Source organism: Mobula birostris, chromosome 1 (genome assembly GCF_030028105.1).
Source record: "Mobula birostris isolate sMobBir1 chromosome 1, sMobBir1.hap1, whole genome shotgun sequence".
NCBI lineage: Eukaryota > Metazoa > Chordata > Chondrichthyes > Myliobatiformes > Myliobatidae > Mobula > Mobula birostris.
In genome coordinates this window covers 210,717,910-210,743,221 of record NC_092370.1, presented here as the reverse complement: position 1 = coordinate 210,743,221, position 25,312 = coordinate 210,717,910, and the positions used below count along the sequence as shown (strand labels likewise).

At 39.9% G+C, this 25,312-nt stretch overlaps 1 protein-coding gene across 4 annotated transcripts in view; it reads right to left on the bottom strand.

Moving 5' to 3' along the window:
* The window catches only part of LOC140204155 (serine/threonine-protein phosphatase 2A 56 kDa regulatory subunit gamma isoform), a 152,033-nt gene that overhangs the window by 54,695 nt on the left and 72,026 nt on the right, over positions 1-25,312 (bottom strand). For all 4 annotated transcript variants that reach the window (XM_072270587.1, XM_072270596.1, XM_072270604.1 and 1 more), the window contains 5 exons: positions 23,459-23,658; positions 16,800-16,910; positions 5,273-5,365; positions 3,522-3,652; positions 1,453-1,512 (listed from right to left, as the gene is read on the bottom strand). In XM_072270587.1, coding sequence (XP_072126688.1) covers positions 1,453-1,512; positions 3,522-3,652; positions 5,273-5,365; positions 16,800-16,910; positions 23,459-23,658 — 595 coding nt within the window. The remainder of the gene's footprint in view (positions 1-1,452; positions 1,513-3,521; positions 3,653-5,272; positions 5,366-16,799; positions 16,911-23,458; positions 23,659-25,312) is intronic.

The window sequence follows — 25,312 nt, the reverse complement described above, 5'->3', positions numbered from 1 at the left end:
CTTGCTTCCTCAAAACTATCTGCCCCTCCTCCGATCTTTGTATCCTCCGTAAACATGGCCAAACTTATAAATTTCAAAGATTACTTGTTGGCAAAATTACCTATCAAATTTCAAAGCACCCAAATAGCATAACACAGAATCAAGATTCAGCCTTAGCATCTGAAGCAGGACAGGCTACAAAAAGAAACCATGAGGGAGAGTGCAATGTCGTTACTGCATTTGTTTGGGCAATGGTGGAAATGTGGATGATTCTGAACAAAGCAGATGAACCTACTGGTGACAAACAACAGGAATTCTGCAGATGCTGGAAATTCAAGCAACACACATAAAAGTTGCTGGTGAACGCAGCAGGCCAGGCAGCATCTCTAGGAAGAGGTGCAGTCGACGTTTCAGGCCGAGACCCTTCGTCAGGACTACTGGTCCTATTGGTGAAATGTTTTGCAATGAGCCCTTTCAGCAAGACTTTGCCATATACTTTCCACAACTGCAGGTACATCTAACAGTATTTTGAAAATGATACGCAATTCCTTGCATGCATGACAAGAAATAAAGACTTAATGGAAGCTCTAAAATATCTGAAGATTAGTTTTAAATACATATTATATGATCAGAGCAGAATGAATTATTATAACAATTGACAGATTATGAAGAATGCAACACCTTAAGTAACATTGCTCAAAAAATCTGAACATATCTAATGCCCTTAAGCAAAACTTTTAAGATTTGTCTTTTAAAAAAAAAGGGTCTGAAATTAATTAATTTTTCTAAACAGTAAGAAAAACCATAAAGGCAAAAGACCAATTCACCCCCCCCACCAAAAAAAAAGAACCCCAGTTACACCCTATTATTTCCTAACGAAAGTACACATACACATTTAAGAAAAGCATTGTTGAAATGTTAGGAAATTTGGTTTTGAAATACCCTATGAACCTTGAAAGATTCATCTTCCACTTGAAATGGAGGACTTTACAGGTTTAAAAACTTGCACGATCTAAAATCACTCAGAACACAAGATTGAGAGTTTTCTGAGAAAACGATGAGCCTCACAGATCCTGGATAATTCTGGATTAAATATAATTACTTGAAGCTTTTAATCAATTTTGTTCATATTATTTTTAAGATCTTATCTGTACTAGCACAGAATGTAGAACATGATTTTTGTAAGTGCAAACACCCACTGGAGTAATAAAACCATCACAAGACGCATCAAATGAGTTACCACATGGAACTGAAACAGTACCTGCAACCTAGTTACACTTCCTCTACATATACCACAGACCTATTTAAAAATCTGCTCAGATCAGAATGGCTAAACCATGCACTGTTCCACAGTGCAATGGTGATAATATTGCAGTTCCAAAATATTACTATTTCAAAATGTGAAATTCATGGCCATCCCAACAACAAAAATCTTAGATCTCCAAAGCACTTACAAAAATAGCAACCACTCACCTTCCCAAAATCTCCAACAGTTCCGCGATACCATTGTGGTGTTCTGTTTCATAAATAAACCTAGGATAAAGAAGTGATTATAAATAGCTTTATGGTTACTTAAAGCATTAATCAACTAAATCCAAAAGCAGAATAATGCTGAATTATGCAAGCATGGTTACTGAGTGCTCATAGAACTTCCATTTCCAACCCAGAGATTGAGGTAAATCTAATATGGTACAAAACAAAGTGTATGGGCTGGAATGCACAGCTTTGCGCACTAGTTCCAGGGTGCTTGATACCAAATTAGGAAGGTAGCATAATGCACAAGCACCTGACTCTTCTGTAGACATACCATGGGTCCAGGGCAAGGGCTTCGTTATTTGCTGATGCAAGAGGCTAGATACACTCCAAACGTGCCCCTCAGCTTAACCCCACCCACGCATTTGCATGGATTGCTTACTTTCATTTAGAACTTAGTTTTTCCCTCATGATAGATTTGTTTTCCTTATATAACAGGGTTTTGTGTTAAATATCTTATTGTTGTTACTTTCAATCATTAAATGGGTTCATTTACAAATTAATTTAAAAATCTTCATGTCTCACTTAATAGTGAGACATTTCGAAGCAATGAAAAGGTCATGAGATTATAAAATGTCAAAAGATCATCAAAACTGTCTGTGGGCTGGGCCAAACTTTCCATTGTTTGCAGCCTAGTTGCTCACTACGCTTTGCAGAAGACAGTAGGTGACTGCAGGAGGTAAGTGTGGCAATGAGGTTACCATACAGAATGACAAGAGAGCTTGTTAAGCACAATCCAATCCATTAAAACACCTTAAATTTCAGAAAAATAACTCTCAATGCTTGGAAGAGCTTTACCCATGATGGACTGAGCTGTATTTACTATTTTTTTTTATTGAATTTTCCATTCAAATGTATTGGGTGTTTTCATACCAGACTGTGATGCAGCCAGTTAATGTACTCTCCACTACATATCTGTACTAGTTTGTCAAACTTTTAGATGTCCGCCAACTCCTAAGGAAGTGGAGGTGCTGCCGTGCTTTCTTCATAATTGCACGTGTGCTGGGCCCAATACAAGTCCTATGAAATAATAGCACCTCTAGGAATTTAATGTTGCTAACACTCTCCATCTCTGATTCTACAATGAGACTGCATTATGGACCTCTGGTTTTCTTAACCTGAAGTCTATATTTATTTCCTTGGTCGAGTGAGAGGTTGTTGTTATGACAAGGTAAGTCACCAAACTATAAATAGTTATTGTTCAATAACAGCAGACAATCACAATATGTTTGCAGATCAAGCAACATCCATCGGGAAAGAGCTAAAACTTTAGATCAAGTACTCTTCAACAGAACTGGAGAAGTGAAGAACAGGTGATGCAGAAGTGGGGTGGAGAAAACAGAGGAAATGTCCATGGTAGAACGCAGACCCAAATTGTCAACATGATTATCTTAAAAGCAAGCTGTTAAAATTTTAAAATGAAATAGTAAATTGCAAACTGATTGAATTTGTTTCTTTTTTCTCTTCTAATTGCCCTTTTCAAAGTAATTTCTCACTTGTTTTGCATTGAACATCTACATGCTTTGCCTCAATGATAAGAGAATTGAATAGTCTCTGCAGGCGCTTAATCAGAATAAAAGTACAGCGTGCTTACAATAGTTAAACTTACTTCACTAATAATTCAATAGCTGGTGTGCAAGCTGAGAATTACTTCACTGACCTGCGCTTGGGAATGGCTGCTGAAATCTTGGTGTGCAAATGCTGGGAATATTTTACCTTGACGACAACATGGTGGAAAAATATTTAGGGTGCATGAATGCGGAACAGGCATGTCCTGTATAGTACTGTTGAAGGTGTGCTTTGAGAAACTCAAGCACTTCTTTGCAATTCTGAAGTGCTTTTTATACAACTGGAAGACTTTGGATGCACCCACCAACAACAGCACTATCAAAACCTGCACCCATTTATTTGACAGGTCTGGGTGATGGTACCACCATCTCTATTACAACACACTAGATTCCACATCAATTAAAAACATCCAAATTGATAATTACTTTTTAAACACGTACCTATAAAATATATTATTGATTTGTTTTCGGATATAAGCCCGCAGGCCCAAGAATTTTCCATAGATGCGATGAAGGGTTGTTTTCAAAAAATCTCTTTCACGTGGATCTTCACTGTCAAACAGTTCTAATAGCTGTTGAAATGGGGGAAGATGTATTAAACGTTATTGAGCACCTTCCTGGCTAGATAAGAGTGAGAATTTCTATTGTAGAGCAATCTGTTTGGCAAAAGTAAACAGTATCTCTGATGTCCTTTAATTAAGTTTAAAAAAGCATTCTTAGAACTCAGTAAGACCATTGCCCATTTAACCTAGAGTGGGCTTATAGGATTTGGATCTCTGGGCACATGAAAGCACTTTAACTTCCTTAATAAGTAGTTGATCAAAAAATATTTTCCAATGTTGAATAGACTAGCAAGGCAGAATAAAAGATTACAGGAGTTCATTAAGACCTCTCCAAGCCATTCTTATCAAGTATCTCGTAATATTTTACAAGATTTATTGCAATACGCTTCTAAATAAATGTTCTGAGACCATGCCTTTACTCAAACTGAGCTGGTAGATGCTACATACAGAGGTAGTAAACCTTTTTCAGCTAAATTGGCAATAAAATTCTAAGTCATTTTTTCGAGTGCTACATTGATATTGAGCAGACTTCATTAATGAATTAGTAACAATAATTATAGATTTTAAGGAAAAAGGATGAGTCCTGTTACTGATTTATGTGTATTCATTGTTTTACTAAGTATAACAGACACAGACGGAAATAAATGAAGCATTTAAGAAAACCTTTTCCAAGGTAATTAAAATTTAAAAAGACAAATGAAAAATATTCACTAAGTCACTGAATTACATTTATTTACTATTATCACTAAATATCCAGTGCTCACTCACAAATGACACAAAAACATAAGCAAAGTGAGGCCAATGCCAACTGGTATGCACACCAGATCTGCAAGGATTTCAAAACACATCATCCGATTTCACATGCTCTTGCAATGTCACATCTTGCTCTCAGGCTGTAAAATACCATTTGCTGCTTCATTAGGCAGTAAAAATAATCGTATCATAATCATTTGTTATAGGTGGGTTTTAAAGAATTGTGGGGTATACAAATAATTATGGAAAAGGAAAGAATGAGACTCAAATCTGCTATTTTCAAAACCACCAGCTCATTTTCTAATATAATAATCATTTGTGATGCCCAAACTGCTTGGAGGCTCTTAAAGCATAATACAGAAAAACAAACGTGCATCTATTCCGGAATCTGTTAATAAGTCTTCTCAAAGAACCTAAATAAATGAACTTTTTTTAAAATGTAGTGCTGTAGGCAAACATTACAAGTCCTTTTTATAGCTTCAAACTTAAATTTAAAAAATGAGAAAATTCTAGTCAATACATCATATCCTAACATTTGCTGTCAACTTGTTAAATTTGCTTATTGGCAATGTGACCTGACAACACACTTCAGGCATTGCTACAGCGATCATTCACACCTTGCATCTATAGACCCCATTAACAGGTTTGATACAAGTTCAGACTACAGCCCCGTAGAGCTGATACATAAAAATTATTTTATCTTGTTCTGATAACCACCATGAATCAGCACTAAAAATTATGGAAAATAATGCTGATCATGATGATCCAATTTGTTTAGCAAAACTTTAATACCACAAAAATTAAGAGACGCCAACTAGAAAGCCATTCAGGACGAATAAAAAAAATAAAATAAGCTTGGTGCATTATTTCTCTTACCTGCATTACAAATTTCTGGTCAATGTACTTCTTTGCTATATTTGGTTGAAAATCAGCAGACTCCAGAAACCTCAAGAAAAATTCATACACCAACTGAAGAGAAAATTATTAATAATATTGGTATTAATAGATGACAAAGATCACATTATACTGCATTATATTCTATATATACAATCAGAGTCCACTGAGAATGTTTGTGGTCTTCTGCTGCTGTAGGCCATCCTCCTCTAGGTTCAGCTTGTTGTGCGCTCAGACATGCACTTCTGCACACCACTGTTGTAACATATGGTTGTAAGACCCTAAGACACAGGAGCTGAAATAGGCCATTCGGCCCATCGAGTCTGCTCTGCCATTTCATCATGCCTGATTTATTATTCCTCTCAACTCCATTCTCCTGCCTTCTGTATGAAACACCCCAACCAGAATAACCAACTGCATGGTCAGACATCAGCAAATTTTCATGCCTCAGTGAGATTAGGTCTCATTTCTCTATATTTGAGAGTGTACTGGGCCAAGTTACTTAATTTCTCATTAGGATAGTTCCCTGTCCTGTAAATTAAACAGGAGAAGCATCATTATGTTTCTTTTATTTAGGAAGAGCAGACCAGAACATAATTTTCCAAGTGCACCCCAACTAGGGCACAATACCAGTAAAACAACTTTATGCTAATAATTAAATTCTCTCAGAGGGACCATTTGTTTTTCTTACTTGCAGTATCTACACATTAATATTCAATGATTTGTATGCAAGAACAACCAAGAGCTTCTACTCTATTGACATTTGAAATGTTCTTTCATTCTGTGCACACACTGATTCTCTCCAATTACTCTATCCCTAACTCATCCTTATCACTGTCAATTTGTTCCTAATCTCAATCCTGCAACCAAAACCCATTGTATTACAAACCCTGACCCCTGGCAACCTAACCATCCCAGACTTGCACTTGGCTCCCTCTTAACCATGACACTGCCTTCCCATTCTGTCCATCAGAGCCCCTCCCACCAGCTCCTTGGGCAGTCCACTACCCCTAATCTCTAACTGAGCCCCAGCAACTCCCTCCCCACACGCCTACCTGGACAACTTCAACACTACCACCCATTCTCTCCTTTCCACCCCTCCCAGAATCCTGTCTCCTTCAACTGCCCAACTTTCCCAAAACCTCCTTCCCCTTTATCTACTTACCACTCCCAGAAACCTCCCTTTCAGAACTTCCTATCCCCTCACCTACTCCCCTAACCCACCCCACTCCATCTGGAACGCCCTTTACTCCCCATTGCCCAAGAGCCCCTTAAACTCCCTCTACCCACACCCCGCACTCCATCGTACCCCTTCACCACCCTTGAACACCCAATCCCCAACCACCCACCCAGCCTCCAAAATCCTCCTACCCCTCCACCCATGTTCTCTGACTCTCCTCTCCCTCACAGCCACCCCTTCCAATTCCCCTTCCCCCAGCCCTCTCTAGCTTCCTTATTCCTTGGCATGTCCCCTCCCTCCTTTTCCTGGCACAGGACAGTACCCCTCTCTCCAACCCCCACCCTCCCCAGGGCTGTGCCCTCATATCTTCCATTTTCTCACTCTTCCCCACATTCTACCCCATTTGGCTTCTTCAAATTCCTCCAACCCCCTGCCTCTCCCTCATTTCTCACTTTCTCTGACCCCCCCACCAGGATTTTCCTCTTTTTTTCCTTGCTCACTCTCCCTTTCAGCTCTGTTTTCTCTCTCTACACCATTCTGTGTACCTTGTGGCTCAGATATTTCCTGACCAAAGCAGCGGCTGACTCTTCCACCCTACTGTTGTCCATTGCCAGGGCCTGAGCTGTTTACACAGCATCTTCCCTCTTCATTCAAATCACCAGCACTGAAACTACGCAAACCTCTCACTCTTCCAAGTCCATTTGAGTTACTGTCACCTTTCTGTCAGTTTGAACAAGTCTGGCCATTCTCCTTTAGAATTTACAGGGCATCCACAGAACTGCCACTTATTGGATTTTGTTTTTGTTTTTCGCACCATTCTCTGTAAACTCTAGAGATTACCATGTGTAAAAGTCCCAGGAGATAAGCAGTTTCTGAGATACTCAAACCACTCTGCCTAGTACTAATAATCATTCCACTGTCAAAGTCACTTAGATCACATTTCTTACCCATTCTGATGTTTGGTCTGAACAACAATTGAACCGCTTGACCATGTCTGCACGCTTTTATGCATTGAGTTGCTGCCACGATTGGCTGATTACAACCTGCATTAATGAACAGGTGTACCTAATAAAGAGGCCACCAAATGTAAAACTAACATGATTAATTTGTGTATAATTATTTTTGTAGTGGACCTGTGTTATGCATCATTTCCAAGTGAAATGGTAACTGTTAATTAACCGAAGTATCTTATGGCAACTTGTCCACCAACTTTACTCCCTCCCTTTTTTTTGCCTCCGGTTGTTGATCAATAGAGGATTAGGTTTATGGTGCTGAAGGTTTAAAAGCCATTTTTGAAATACAGGAAAATAATTTTTCTAGTGCTAGGAAGTTAACTAGTACGAGATCAGACTGGCTTCTTGTCTACACCTCAAAAGATCCTCAGGCTATGGTCTGCCTGTTGACCAAAATACTTTTGCTTAATTGTTTGCAGCTGCATACTAACCTTTAGTATGAAAGCAAGCTGTTCCAATTAGATTTACAGTCAAAATAAATTAACGGAGTAGTTCTATGTTGAATTTGAGTGAATAACAACTAATGTCCAATGTATGACCAATAATAAGAAACAACTAAATTATTTAGGTTAGAACTGAATTTTGAGATTTTCTACTGTCTGAAAAGAATCGTGTTTAAATTTACTACATTATTAATTGTCAAATTTCACTTACAAAAAGATTCATTCCAAAGAATTAATTCTATTTGCAACAATTATAGTTAAATGGCTGTATACACTGAGGACCAGTAGGAAGGTGATATGTTAGCATGCAGAAATAACAGAAGGAATTTTAGAAAATTGTAAATCAAAGTGAGACAATGGGGCTTTTTGAAGGGAAATTTTGTTCAAAAGATTTGCAAGTATCTTTAGGATGTATTAAACAGGATTTACTGGTGTAACGCAGCGGTCCCCAACCACTAGGCCGTGGACCGGTACCGGGCCGCAAAGCATGTGCTACCGTCCGCGAGGAAATGATATGATTTGGCAATATGAGTCAGCTGCACCTTTCCTCATTCCGTCACACCCACTGTTGAGCTTGAACGCACGCGAGGTCATTACCCACGCATCATCCATGTCAGCACGGGAAGGAGATCAACTCCTTGAGCTTGCAAATGACGACAGGCAGAAAAGTATGTTTGACATAACATCTCTGCCGGCATTCTGGATCAAAGTCAAGGCTGAATATACTGTGACAGCCACAAAAGCACTGAAAACGTTGCTTCCATTTCCAACATATTTCTGCTGCGAAGTGGAGTTTTCTGCAATGAATACTAAATTGCGGAATAGATTGGACATAAGGAACCCCCTTCGAGTATCGCTGTCTCCCATCACCCCTCGATGGCACCGTCTCGTTGCAGGGAAACAAGCCCAGGGCTCCCACTGATTCAGCGATATTGGTGTGTTGCAATGATTTTATATGTTCATATGGGGAAAATATGTGCCCGAACAGAATTGCCAAAAACGATCTGTAGAAAAAAAAAAATTTTCTACATGTGCACACGTACACGCATGCACACACAGGTGTCCGCACAAGGCTTCATGGTCATGGCAGTCTTTCTCGGGGTTAACACAACGTATTCGACTGCTACTCTTGTCCGTTGGCAACCCTACCCATCCCTCACCCCCGGTCCGCAAGAATATTGTCAATATTAAACCGGTCCGCAGTGCAAAAAAGGTTGGGGACCCCTGGTGTAATGTATTTGGGTTTCCAAATGGCATTCGACAGGTCGTTGCACAAAGAATGGTGGGATAAGGGTGATTACTACAAGAGATAACATTTCACAGCTTTGGCACTAACACAGGACCAATTTGCTTTCAAACTTACTCTGCCATTTGATACAATCATGCCTGATCATCTTCATATCCCTTGACGCGTTTTGTTTCTAGAAAATTATCCACTATCTTAAATAATATCCATCAATTAAGGAGACCAAAACAAGAGGCAATGTGCCCTGAGGCACAAAAGCTTGAAGATGCTGGGATAGGGAATAAATGAATAATTGCTAGAGGAACTTGGGAAGTAGACAGTTTACCATTCCTTGAATGGTCCACAAACATTACCTTGCATATTAATTGCACTTTTGCAATTTTTAAAAATATTGTAACATACTATTTTTTTAAAAAAAATCTTACATCATATTGCTGCTACAAAATAAATTTCACAATATACATCAGGGACAGTGAACCTCATTCTGAATACACGGAGGCAAGCACTGCTCCTTATGGTACCACATCAGTTGATGCACGATATCCAAAAATAACTAAGTTATTGCAGAGGCGAAATTACAACATGGAAAAGGATCTTTCAGACCAATGCATTCATGCTAACCAAGATGCCTATCCAACCTGGTTTCATTTGCCTGTGTTGACCCTTTTCCTGCCCATATTCCTGATGAAATACCTTTCAAACATTGTCACTGTACCCTTCTCTACCGCTTCCTCTGGAAGCTTGTTCCATGTAATCACAATTATGTGCAGAAAAGCTTACCTTCAGGTCCCATTTAAATATTTCCCCACATTTCCTCACTCCCATTTTAAATCTATATCTTCTATTTTTATACATTTCTACCTCTGGAGAAAGACTTTGTGCATTCACCTCATCTATCCATTCACTCGTGATCTTATAAAGTTCTACAAGGTCACCCCTCAGTCTCCCACATTTCAGGTAAGATATCCCAGCCTGACCTTATAACTCAAGCCCTCCAATCTCAGTAACGTCTTTGTGAAGCTTGGCTGCACCCTTTCCATCTTAATGACAACCCAACTATAGCTGCGCGACAAGAACTACACACAATTTCTAAATGTGGCCTCAGCACGATTTGTGCAGTTGCAACATAACACCCTATCTCCTGTACTTAATGATGTGACCAAGAATGCAAGTCTGCCAAAAGTCTTATCCACTATCTTGACTGCTTATGTCATCACCTCCAGGAAAATTTGTACCTATACTCTTAGGTATGTCTGTTCAACAATCTTCCTCAAAACCCCCCCATTTATTGTACAAGTCCTGGCAAAATATGACATTTCACCTCTGAGCTCTTCCTTGGCCCACCTTCTGTAAATTTTAAACTCGCCTTCTTCACCATTTACTACACCGCCAATTTTGGTGTCATCCACAAACTTACCAACATGTTATCATCCAAATTGTTAATACAGATACAAACAACAATGGTCCAGCACCCAATCCCTATGGTCATATACCTCCGACTGCCACCCTGTCTCCTTCCACCAAGCCAATTTTCTATACAATTGGCTAGCTCATGTGATCTAACCTTCCACACTAGCCTACCATGCAAGATTTTGTCAAAGGCCTTGCTAAAAATCCATGTAGATAACGTCTACTGCTCTGCCCTCAATATTCTTTGCTTCATCTTCAAAAAAAAAAACCTCAAATTTGTGAGACTAGTTCCCAAGCACAAAGCCATGATGACAACCCCAACTAGTCTTTACCTTTCCAAGTAGACCTTATCCCTCAGACTCCCCTCCAGTAACTTTCCCAACACTGATGTTAACATCACTGGTCTGTGGTTCACTGGTTTGTCCTTGCAGCCTTTCTTAAATCAAAGCACATCATTAGTCACTCTCTATTCTCTCAGGACTCCCACATGATGCGAATATTTCTGTGTGGGATTCACAATTTCCTCCCTAGCTTTCAATAATGATGCACTTAGTTAGCAAACAAGAGAAAATCTGCAGATGCTTGAAATCCAAGCAACGCTCAGAAAATGCTGCCTGGCCTGCTGAGTTCCTCCAGCATTGTGTGCGCGATGTGCTTAGTTAGGTTATTGATTTATCTACCTTGACATGCTTGAAAGCCACCAGTAAGTCCTATTTGGTGATTCGTACCTGGACCAAGGAATCACGACTCATTTGCTTTGTTCCAAATTAAGGATTTTAATTTGTGGATCACTTCTTCCTTTTTTCATAAGTATTTTAGATTTAATATAATTTTACACACACAGGCCCCAAAGAGCTCCTGTGTCAGTCGTCCAGCCTCATTTTCCAGCAGATGATCAGGTGTTGCTCTTTATTAGATCCATTAACATGTTGTTTGAGAAAACTTCCCATGGCACATTTAAAATATTGTCTTAGGGAAATTGGTATAACCTACCATTACAATCCTATTATTCTTACAGATGTCTGTCAACATATCTGTCAGGTATCTTCCAGAAAAACGGTGGCAGGTATAAACGCAGCAGCCTCTCGGAGTGAACCAAAGGTGTTTTTTCTTTGTTAAATGTGTTTCTATACAGAATAAGACTATTCTTGACTCCAATAATGGCATGTAAAGCAAGTCCACTGCATCAGCTAGCTATTCATTGCTCAGAGTAGCCAGTTGGCAGTTCAGAGAAAGCGAGTCGGCCCACTGAACCGAGAGATTTGAGCCAGGCTGCTGAGCCCGGGAGATTCAAGCAGGGCTGCAGGAGGAGATGGATTGTGTACAGAAGAGCTGACCTGGGTGGAGATTGTGCTGCTGCCTGCTACTAGGAGGCACTGGAGTTGATGCCTTCGTGTTGATGCGAAGGCGGCGAGTAGTGAAACTGAGAATGACGGTCTTGGACGTTTCTTTTGCGATCGCAACACCCTGTTGGAACATTAATTGCCACAAGCCTGTTTCCCTTGTTCAGAGGGGAGACAGGCAGTGAGGCAGCAGTGTTGCCTCGGTTATAGCGAGGACTAGGCCTCAATCCTCAGGCTTGTGTTGTAGTGTGGTGTCTGGGCTCAGTGTGGGGGCAGGGGGGGGCGGTGGTGGTGGCCTCGCCGTTTGGTGCTGCCATCCAGTGTTGGATCAGTGGAATTACAGGCTGGACTGCTGGGAACCAATTTGCAAGATATCATAGAAAACATAGAAAGCCTACAGCATAATACAGGCCCATTGGCTCACAAAGTTGGGCCGAAATTACCTTAGAAATTAGGGTTACCCATAGCCCTCTATTTTTCTAAGCTCCATGTACCTATCCAAAAGTCTCTTAAAAGACCCTATCATATCTGCCTCCACCACCGTTGCCGGCAGCCCATTCCACGCATTCACCATTCTCTGCATTAAAAAAAACTTACCCCTGACATCTCCTCTGTACCTGCTCCCAAGCACCTTAAACCTGTGCCCTCTTGTGGCAGCCATTTCAGCCCTGGAAAAAAGCCTCTGACAATCCACACGATCAATGCCCCTCATCATCTTATACACCTCTATCAGGTCACCTCTCATCCTCCGTCGCTCCAAGGAGAAAAGGCTGAGTTCACTCAACCCGCCTTCATAACGCACGCTCGCCAATCTAGGCAACATCGTTGTAAATCTCCTCTGCACCCTTTCTATGGTTTCCACATCCTTCCTGTAGTGAGGTGACCAGAACTAAGCACAGTACTCCAAGTTGGGGTCTGACCCGGGTCCTATATAGCTACAACATTACCTCTCGGCTCCTAAATTCAATTCCACGATTGATGAAGGCCAATACACCGTATGCCTTCTTAACCACAGAGTCAACCTGTGCAGCTGTTTTGAGCATCCTATGGACTCGGATCCCAAGATCCCTCTGATCCTCCACACTGCCAAGAGTCTCATCATGACAAAGCTATGCTGACTATTCCAAATGTTCATAAATCCTGCCTCTCAGGATCTTCTCCATCAACTTACCAACCACTGAAGTAAGACTCACTGGTCTATAATTTTCTGGGCTACCTCTACTCCCTTTCTTGATTAAGGGAACAATATCCACAACCCTCCAATCCTCCGGAACCTCTCCCGTCCCCATTGATGATCATTGCCAGAGGCTCAGCAATCTCCTCCCTTGCCTCCCACAGTCGCCTGGGGTACATCTCGTCCGGTCCCGGCGACTTATCCAACTTGATGCTTTCCAAAAGCTCCAGCACATCCTCTTTCTTAACATCTACATGCTCAAGCTTTTCAGTCCGCTGCAAGTCATTACCACAATCACCAAGATCCTTTTCTTAATGAATACTGAAGTAAAGTATTCATTAAGTAACTCTGCTATTTCCTCCGGTTCCATACACACTTTCCCACTGTCACACTTGATAGGTCCTATTCTTTCACGTCTCATCCTCTTGCTCTTCACATACTTGTAGAATGCCTTGGGGTTTTCCTTAATCCTGCCAGCCAAGGCCTTCTCATGGCCCCTTCTGGCTCTCCTAATTTCATTCTTAAGCTCCTTCCTGCTAGCCTTGTAATCTTCTAGATCTCTAACATTACCTAGCTCTCTGAACCTTTCACAAGTTTTTCTTTTCTTCTTGACTAGATTTACTACAGCCTGTGTACACCACGGTTCCTGTACCCTACCATAACTTCCCTGTCTCACTGGAACATACCTATGCAGAATTCCACACAAATATCTCCTGAATATTTGCCACATTCCTTCTGTACCTTTCACATCTGTTCCCAATTTAAGTTTCCACATTCCTGCCTGATAGCCTCATAATTCCCCTTACTCCAATTAAACGCTTTTCTAACTTGTCTGTTCCTCTCTCTCTCCAATGCTATTGTAAAGGAGATAGTGATCATAATTCTATCCCCAAAATGCTCTCCCACTGAGAGATATGACACCTGACCAGGTTCATTTGCCAATACCAAATCAAGTACAGCTTCTCCTCTTGTCGGCTTATCTACATATGTGTCAAGCAACCTTCCTGAACACACCTAACAAACTCCACCCCATCTAAGCCCCTCGCTCTAGGGAGATGCCAATTGATATTTGGGAAATTAACATCTCCCACCATGACAACTGTTATTATTACACCTATCCAGGATCTGTTTCCTTATCTGCTCCTTGATATCCCTGTTACTATTGGGCGGCCTATAAAAAACACCCAGTAGAGTTATTGACCCCTTCCTGTTCCTAACCTCCACCCACAGAGACTCCGTAGACAATCCATGACGTCCAACTTTTCTGCAACCGTGACACTATCTCTGATCAACAGTGCCACGCCTCCACCTCTTTTGCCTCCCTCCCTATCCTTTCTGAAACATCTAAAACCTGGCACTTGAAGTAACCATTCCTGTCCCTGAGCCATCCAAGTCTCTGTAATGGCCACATCATAGCTCCAAGTATTGATCCACTCTCTAAGCTCATCCGCTTTGTTCACAATACTTCTTGCGTTAAAATAGACACAACTCAAATTGTCAGTCTGAGCGCATCCTTTCTCTATCACCTGCCTATCCGCCCTCACGCACCGTCTCCAAGCTTTCTCTATTTGTGAGCCAACTGCTTCTTCCCCAGTCTCTTCAGTTCGGTTCCCACCCAACAATTCTAGTTTAAGCTCTCCCCAGTAGCCTTAGCAAACCTCCCCATAAGGATATTGGTCCCCCGGGATTCAAGTGCAACCCGTCCTTTTTGTACTTGTCACACCTGCCCCAAAAGAGGTCCCAATGATCCAGAAATCTGAATCCCTGCCCCCTGCTCCAATCCCTCACCCACGCATTTATCCTCCACCTCATTCTATTCCTGCACTCACTGTCATATGGCACAGGCAGTAATCCGAATATTGCTCAGGGTCTTGACTAAAAATGTGTTTCCTTACATGACCTATATTCTTCTTTTTTTCCCTTTCCCATTATTTTGAACACTTGTGTATATTTTTGCCCTTTGGCCCCAGAGAAATGTTGTATCATTCTGCTGGATCCATGTATGGATTGAATGGCAAACTTGATTTGATTTAATTTCCATGGACTATTGCTAGGTGGTGATGCTATGATCCTTAAGTGATCATCTCCTGTTTATTTTTACATTTGACTCATACAGCCTCATTGGATGATCCCAAAAATATCCTAGGACCACGTAATGTTTTCCTTAATCAAAAATGGAACTCTACCTCCCCTCTCCCCTGCCTCTATTACACCTGCAACATTTATATTTTGGAACACTGAGCTGCCAGTCCAGCCCCTTTCTGAACTATGTTTCTGTTATAGCTATAACATCACAGTTTTACATATCAATCCATGCCCCAGATTTCTATGCCTTACCTATCAGGGTTCTTACAGTGTAGTCCATCAGACCTTTCCCATTTCCAGTCTTTCCCCCACCTATCCTGTCTACTGATCTTTCTCACTTTTACATTTATAGTTGTCTCAACTTTCCTATTTGCAACACTGCAGGTTTGAATCTCAAAGCAGTAACGTGTTTCCTGCCAACCAACTTTCAATCAATGCCAGTTTATCATATCAATCCCTTGTGCTTTAAAGTTTTCAGACTAACCACATGGGACAACATAGCATTCTGAAAATTTAAATAGACTACACTGGCTTTTCCCTCATCTATTCAACCAGTTAGGCCTCAACCATTTCTAACACACGTTAAAGATATGTACAAAGCAGCAAATAGTATTATGGCCAAATCTGGTAATGATAACAAGTTGCAGGGAAGGCACAATGAACTTGCAGAAGGGATATAGACAGTTAAGTGTGCTAATTTGAAGCTGATAGCATTATTCTTACCACAACAATGCATTTGAGATTCTGGCAAATGAGGGAAATCAGTTCTTTTTTTTTTAAAAGAATGGGATTAAGAATTGAGAGAACACTGAAAAACAGGGTAAATTTGAATTCAGTGCAGTCATATGGGACAAAGGAAGAGAAAAATCTAAAAAATTAAATTTTTATATTATTAATAATCTGAAGACTACATACTTTAAACTACTCATATCCTTTATAATTCAATTAATAAACAGATGCAATGTCATGAGAGGTTTATGAGTTTTGCAAAGCTTATGATGCAGTATTAATCAGATTGAAAAGTAATGATCATCATCTCCCTCTTGCAGCAAATTTCTGACCAATTTAATTGTTAAAGAGTTTGCATAACATACTGTGGGGTTAACTGAGTGGGTGAGAAAGAATCAAATAGCATATTAAATGAAGTACGAGGTTCTTTACTTTGGTTGGAAGATAATTAAAATAAAATTTTCAAGTGGTTAAAACCATCAAATGTTGCTATAGATTTTTAGTATGCTGGCATATAAAATTCTTAATACATGGTCAGCAATTTAAGACTGACAAGAAAACAAATAGTGAACTGTTTTCAAAGTGTCAGTGCAGTTTCATCATTTCCTGTATCAGGAACATAATACAGTCATGTTCAGAGGACCAAATGAACAGGAAACACATCTAACTTTTAAAGAAAAAACTACTTGAAGGTAACAAGTGAATTATATCTCAGCAGGTCTAACAGACTACAGCTTTTCGTACCCTTCATGTATTGGAAACACTAGATGGAAAATATGATATAGAGAAAAATAGAAAATACAAGGAAAAATAATAAACACAGGACTACCCATGGATGTCAAAGATCATAAACTTTGAATAGTTGAATATCAATTCTATACGGTACCTGTAGATGAGGCCACGCAGCCTCCAATGTTGGTTCATCCTCTTCAGGATCAAACTCTGCACCTGTGGGGTTTGATGACGGTGGTAATGTTCGAAACATGTTCACTGCAAACTGAAAAGTTGTTGAGAGGTTAGATGTACACACATTCACTGTAAAAGTGTGTAAAATATTGCTTTGTTTAGAAATACAGTTTGTCTGTGTACATCCCCTTAAATTTAAAATATGCTTGCAACATTACAAATGGCTATCTAACAAAGAGCATTGTCCTAGTCATAGCAACTCATGAAGTTCATACCAATTACATTACTCTGCTTTATTCCTGTAACCTTACAAATATTTCCCTCAAATATCTGTGCAATATTCTTTTGAAATCCTTGATCATTTCCACTTTCACACATGAACCAGGTCTTTCAATTCATTGTGGAGTATTAAAGGTCTTCCACATATGCCATATCCCACCCCTATATTTCTATGGCGTCTTATTCTTATACGGGTCATTAGTGATAACAGTTCTTTGTGCATCTTATCTAAACCTGCTAGGACAGCCATTAAATTTCTCCTGAATCATCTCAAGGACCAGACCTGAACTAGAAGCAATACTCTAGACATGGTCTGATAAAGAGTTAGCATAATTTCTCTGCTTTTGCATATAACACCTGTACTTATGAAGTCCGAAATTCTGCATATGTTTTGCTAACTATGTCATGCCATCTTTAAAGGTCTATGCATACAAATACCCATGTACCTGTAGTTTTGCATTCTTTAGAACTACATCATTAATTTTACACTGAATCTTCCCACCACTTTTTTACTGCATTAACCAACCACTTTTCTGCCCTGTTAATGAATTGGATCACCCTTGCTCTCCACCATACCCTCAAGTTTGACATCTGTAAATTTTTGAAAAATTACTGTATTCCAAATAAACCAACAAATTTGTAACGATCTTTTAAGGTGGCAGGGTGAAGATATGTCTCTACCAAAGGAGGTGCAAGGTACTCCCTCCCTCTGCTAGCCTGTAGGTCATCCTTGGACAAGGTGTAGCACCTGCTCAGCACCCCTCACTGATGAGGGTCACATGAATCCATGGGAGTAGGTGGTGGATAGTTACATGTGTACATCACAAGTCCTAGTTATGTGACCACTGACACCAATCTCTGAAGAACATTGATAATAGCTGGGGTCAACTGTCTTGTAAAGACACTGCCCAGAGGGAATGGCAAACCACTTCTGTAGGAAAAATTTGCTAACAATCATGGTCATAGGAAGACCATGATCACCCACAAAGACATGACACACAACATCTTTTGATAATTGTTTGAATAAATGCACTGCAGCACATTTTTTAAACTTGGACCACTAATACCCAACTTTCAGGAGATACATGTTCACGGACATCATTACATTTATGAAAATCAGCTAAATTTTCGTCAAAATGTGATTAAAAGTGGATCAAAATGAATTATACGATTTTAATTTACAGCACATTTTTTTTTTCTTTGTAATGCCAAAATAACCACCACTCAAACAAAAACCTCTTTGCTCAGTCTCTTTATTACTCAATTCAAACTGAAGCCGCTGTTGAAGGCTGGACAGGAGAACAACAAATGAGGTAGGTTATACTTGCATTTCTTTCTTATGTATTATGACAAATGCTGACAAAACTGAATTGTTAAATTAAAATCTGCCTTTGCCTTGAGATTGGAGCCAAAATTTTACATCATCGAAAACTTACAACACAGGTGACATCAATTCAGCCCATTCTGTCAATGCTGGGGTTGGGGGGAAGGGAGGAAATAATCATTATTCTAACTAAAATCTCACAGTTAACTCAGACTTGGCAATATGTAGGAGTATAAGAGACTACAGAAAAAGAGAGGGCTGTGCAGTAGGGAGATTCTAGGCAGTTTCTAGAGTAGGGTACATGGTCAGCATAACAATATGGGCTGAAGGACCTGTAATGTGCTGTAGATTTCTATGTTTCTAGAGTCAAAACTGACAGGAATTTTATGTGAAAGGAGACAACAATGTGATCAAATTTAACAATTCACTAGTTTATTTCCCTTCTAACCCCTTCCCTCAGAAGGTTTTTTAAAAAAAAATCAGTTATGACGTATTTTTAAATGTTATTTCTTATAACTGACAATAGCTTAATAATCATGTGGGTTGTAGCCTGAGGAGTAGGACGGGGGATCATGAAAAACTTTATTCCATCACACAGGTGAAGAGCATCTTTACAAATGAAATCAGTTGCTCAGGATTGTCCGAGTACACATGATCTGATCTCATCTTGGCTCATCTCTCTTGGGGTTCATCAACATCCTTTATAATCTTCAGTCAGTAAACTAAATTATGGAGGATGCAGTGATAGCATAGGCTTAATCTCTTTGCTTGGATGTACTACTATCAATGATAAGCAACTTTACTGAAATATTCCAGAAATTCTGAAGGTGGCTTGATTACCACAAATGTAGTTGGCATATCAATTGCAATTTTACTGGTAGATTGTTAGGAACTTCTGGAGATGTGCTCTAACCCATGACCTTCTCCCAAAGTTATCACAAGCAACCAGGAGGAACTCCCACTGAAATTATAACAACACCTCAAGACAAGACCAAAATTTATTTTTCAGAAGCATGGTAATTTTTAAACAGTCAAAAAACTTTTGTTTAGTTAAGAGCAGTGAATTGTTTGATGTGGCAATATATCCAACATAAAAAAAGTTTACAACATAATCTACTGGATCAGCAATACAAAAACAATTTATACCAATCTGAGTCAAGAGACCTCATTCTTTGCATAAACACAATGAACAAAATGTTAAACAGAATAGCCTGGTTTAAGTAAGTTTGTCTTAAAACTAAAAATTGTGGGTAAGTTATGGTAAACAAAACTATGAAGCAAATTTTAATAATGTGACTAATTACTGCCAAATGCACATAATAATTCTAGTATCAGTAGTATGTATGCATTCTTTGAAGATTGAGATGAAAGAGTATAACGTCAAAAAGGCATTTTTACAAATTAAAAAGAAACCTAGATGGCTAATGCATTTAAGTTTGTTTCCAATTGAACCAAAATCCCATATACTTGATTTAATGCTGGATGCATTTTCATGTAGTCCCTCAATCATTTTGTATAATGTGTTACTTGTTTTATTACCTGCTTGTTAAAAACAAAATGCATTTTAGTTCCTAAGCATTTTGTAACTATTCCATTTCTTATGGGGTTGAATATGAAGTCCTAATTACCTTCATCATTTACCAGTCTTATCTCACTTTTTCCACTATTCGTTAAAGGATTCTATGATCAGGAATATACTACATTAGTTTCTTATTTTAAGCAAGCAAACGCCGACTTCATTCTTTCACAACCCAGGTGTTACAAATCCTTTGGCTAGTACTTTTACACATGGCTTTAGCAGGAAATGGAACACCTCGTTCCTGTTGTTTCCTATCATACCTACACCCTTCCACCCTCTCATGCTAGAAAAACACTCCTGACATACAAAACAGCAATTCACATGGACTTTCTCCAATCGAGTATAACATGCTCAATCTTCAAAGCAATCTGCTCTATATTAGGAAGTCCAAATGTAGACTGTGATTACTTCAATAAACAGCAGCATTACCTGCAAGGGTGATAAGAAAGACTCAGTAATTATTTTCATTTTTACTACCCATTTTTGGTACTTTTGGAGTATGTTTCAAAACTATTTGAAAGGTCACCAATTTTATATTTCTGCTCCCTGAAATAGATTACACCCATAGTATTGACATGGGTACAATCTATCTGAGGGGACAGAAGTAGGGTAGTGCTTGGTTCCAAAGGACTGGAAAAATATAAATGTCACTCCACTCTTTAATGAAGGAAGACAGAAGAAAGGAAATTATAGGCCAGTCAACCTGACTTCAGTGGTTTGGGAGATGTTGGGAGTCCCTTATTAAGGATGAGGTTTCAGAATATTGGGAGGCACATGTAAAATATGACAAAATCATCATAGTTTCAAGGAGAATCTAGCCTAACAAATCCACTGGAATTCTTTGAGGAAATAACAAACAGGATAGGCAAAGGAGAGTTGGTGGGTGTTGTTCATGGGGATTTTCAGAGGCCTTTCAGGGTGCCACACAATAAGATCCCACGGTATTACAGGAAATATACTAGCATAGATAGGAGATTGGCTGACTGGCAGGAGGCAAAGAGGTGGAATAATGGGGGGCTTTTCTGGTGGGCCGCTGGTGACTAATAGTGTTCCACAGGGGTCTATTTTGAGACTGCTTCTTCTCATGTTATATGCCATTGTGATGACCTTGTGACCAAGTTTGCGGACAATGTGGAAACAAGTGAAGGGTCAGGCAGTGTTCAGAAAGCAGGGATCCTGAAGGATAGAGGTTGGTAGAATAGCAAAAAAGCGTCAGGTAAAATACAGTGTATGGCCATGCACTGTGGTAGAAAGAATAAAAGCGTAGACCATTTTCTAAATTGGGAGAAAATTCAAAATTGAGTACAAAGGGACTTGGGAGTCCTCATGCAGGATTCTGTGAAGGATGATTTGCAAGCTGAGTTGGTGGTAAGAAAGGCAAATGCAATGCTAGCATTCATTTTGGGAGAACTAGAAATATAAAAGCAATAATGTAATGCTAAGGCTTCATAAGGCATCAGTCATACCCCACTTGGAGTACTGTCAGTAGCTGTGGACCCCTTTATCTGAGGAAAGGTGTACCCTCTTCAATGCCAGCACAAGGGTGGTTCATGAGAATTATTCTGGGAATGAACGGGTTAATAGCTCAGTCAGTGCCCATATTTACTTGAGTTCAGAAGAATGAAAGGGGATCTCAGTGAAACCTATCAAATGTTAAAAGGCCTAGATAGAGCGATTGTGGAGAGAATATTTCCCTATTGTGGGTGAATCTTGGATCAGAGGACACAGCCTCAGAACAGTGATAGGTGAAGCCAGGTAGGTAGGAAGGGTAAAGGGCTGGAGAGGAAGGAATCTGTTAGGAGAAGACAGTGGACCATAGGAGAAAGGGAAAGACGAGGGGCACTGGGGAGGCTATGGACTGGCACATCAGAACGGGAACTGGAATCTGAATTAAAATGTTTGACCACTGGGAAATACCATTTTTGGCAGATGGAGCGGAGGTGCTCAATGAAGCGGTCCCCCAAATTACATTGGGAGCACTGGACGCAATAGATGACCCCAGCAGATTCACAGGTGAAGTGCTGCCTCATCTGGAAGGACTGCTTGGGGCCCTGAACAGGGGTGAGAGATGAAGCCAATGGGCAGGTATAGCATTTTGGCTGCTTGCAGGGATTAAGTGCTCGGAGGGAGATTAGTGGGGAGGGACGAATAGACAAGGGACTTATGGAGGGAATGATCCCTGCAGAAAGCAGAGAGATGGGGACAGGTAAAGATATGCTTGGTAGTAGATTCCCTTTGGAGATGGCAGAACCGTGGAGAATAATGTGTTGGATGCAGAGGCTCAAAGGTTAGTAGGCAAGGACAAAAACAACTATTTCTGTTAAGGGAGCAGGAAGATGGAATAAGGACGGATGTTCAGGAAATGGAACAGATACAGGTGAGGATAGCAACAATGATGGTGGAAGGGAAACCCTGTTCTTAGAAGGACAACGTCTCTGATGTCCTGGAAAAGAAAGCTTCATCCTGGGAACAAGATGGTGGAAACAAAGGAATTGAAAAAGGGGAATTGCATTTTTACAGGAGACAGGGTGGAAAGAGGTAAAGTTAAGATAGCTGTGAGAATCTGTAGGTTTATAAAAGATGTTGGTCAACAGTTTATCTCCAAATATGGAAACAGAAAGATCAAGAAAAGGGATGGGAGGTGTCAGAAATGGACCAAGTGAATTTAAAGGACAGGTGAAAGTTGGAGGCAAAGTTAATGAAATTGACAAGCTCAGCACAGGTACATGAAGCAGCACCAATGCTGTCGTCAACATAGTGGTGGTGTTGGGGATCATTACGGGGTGAAAATATCACGCTTTTAAAATCTGCAGACAATGAACCTTATTCGAAGCTATATCTCAAGTAAATCTATTAACTTTCTCCCCGAGATTTTCAACATTCCATTATTCTCTGCACCCCGCCCCCCCAAATATAACATGCCACTTATCACTGTTCAGGCTCTCATTGACCTGATACACATTTAGAGATTTTTCTAAAATCACATTTCCTCTGCAAGAGTGCACACTAAATATATTGCACTGTTGCCAAAATCTCTCAAACTAATTATCTTCCTGATTATTTTAGTACTTGCCACATTAGCATGATTTAAGAGGATCATTTATAGTAAATGTTAAATAAAGATAATTACAAATTAATCTGTTATAAATGGGTGATTAAAAACATCTTTGTAGATTTCTAGAAACTAGCAATGCAACAACTCTCAATTAAAACCCTCTCACATTTGCAGAACTGGTCCAATACATCATTAACTTGTGTGCTGCTTTTAATGTGTTTGGGATACTTTTCAACAAATATCAAATTGGCAGATAGAACAAGGTTCAATTAGTTTTAACCAGCCCAATGAAACAAAATAAATTCTTTTGTAAGGATAAAAATGACAACATGCAGCCACTAATGTTCTTGTCAATAACACAGGTTTCAAAAACTACTTAATAAATTTTGCTGGATTACTTACCACATGGACTACTTCGGGATATATGGGTTCTGTGATAACATTGCGGTTGTGTGTGATATATTCGACCATCTCACTTAAAGCAGCCCTTTTCACCTCCTTCCATTTTAAGTCACTAAGTGGATCAGCAATAAAGTCAAAAAGGACACAGCACTGTCGCAGTTTTTGAATAAAAAGCTTTTCTTGTTCAGCTGCAGGGACATCTATATTTAAAGAAAATTATAAAAACATGTTACTTTAAAGAATGCAAATAACAATGAACAAGTTTTTTCCTTGACCTCAATCTCTTCAAAGCAATAACTGTTGAATGCATTGTAGCTAACGTATGAAGCACTTAAATGTAAATAAGTTTTCACTTAAAAACTGAAAGGGTGCATTAGAAAGGTATAATGAATATGCATGTCACCACACAACTACTGCAAAAAAAATGCAACTGCAGAGCAACCAGAGAATGTTCGCTTTTCAAAAGTCTGAGGGGGTCTAAGCAGAATCCTCCTGAAATTTAACCTTAGGTTTCCAGTCTTCAACAACATCATCAGACATCACACCCTGCAAAAACTGATTTCAGGGAGGTAGCACCATCAATTTGCGGGAGACTTCCCGGGAGAGGTGGGATGTCTGCAATAGAGTAGCTCCTTAGCAGCTAGCCAGCTAGTTTAAATAACATTAGCTATGCTAATGTCAAATGACACCTGTTAAACTCACCTCAACATGTCTTTTACAGTCTTAACCCACCATGGGCAATAGAAAAGTCACTGTTGCAAACAGTGCAGCAAGCAACACTCTCATTATTTTTGACCCCTATTAGGCAGGGGTACACTTCAGTGTAGTCTAGGGTGACGGTACGTTTTATATTTTCTTTTTATTTTGGAACACTCCACCATGGTGCGCTCTCGCTTGCTCTCTCGCGCTCTCACTTGCTTTCTCTCTCGCTCTCTCGCTTGCATTCTCTCTCGATCGCTCTCGCTCACTCTCTTGCTTGCTTTTTCGATTGCGCTTTCGCTTGCTTTCTCCCTCGATCGCTTTCACTTGCTTTCTCTCTCTCGCTCTCCCGCTTGCTTTCTCTCTCTCTCTCGCTTGCTTTCCCCCTCTCTCTCTCGCTCTCAAAAAAATTGATTTCCGTGATATTGTATATAATTTGTGGGCATATGCTGGAGACCCCCGGAACTTCCGGGAGAGGTGGGATGTCTGTTACAAGTTATTCCAACAAGCAGAGATCAAACCCCAGTACAAATCAAGATTAAAGTCATATCACCACTCAAAATTTCCTCTTTTTACCATCAGTATAATATCGCACTTCATCTCCAACAAGCTTTTCACTTTCCACTAGAATTAACCTAATCTAAAAGATGAGTCACCCCCATTCTAGAAGGTTATCCCTTTCAGTGGTCATTCTTCACTTTCACTTGTGCAGAGAATGAGTCATTGTTAGCTTAGTCAAACATGAGGGAAGGAACTCTGCACTAAATAGTCATACAAGGGGAACTATAGCTATACTAACCTTCAACACTGCACTTTTTAGGGTGAATGGCCAATCTATGGAAAATGTGGGTTACTTTTCAAATCTCAGAAGCTACTCATCAATTGAAGGCAAATGTTGATAACAAAATTCATCACTACTGCATTAGCACCATCTTTGGCTACCTGAAGTGTTGAGATCAAAGGTCCATCAGACACCAGTGATCCCCACCCTCCTCTATACTTGGACTACCTGGACTATTAACAGTAGTAACTGAAAGCAGTGGAGAGGTACCAGCAGTCCTGACTCAGCAAATTCAGTAGCATAATGTCCAAAAAGGACTTCAGTTTCATTTTTCTGGGTAACATTTCAAAGCAAACATACTCCACATCATTCTC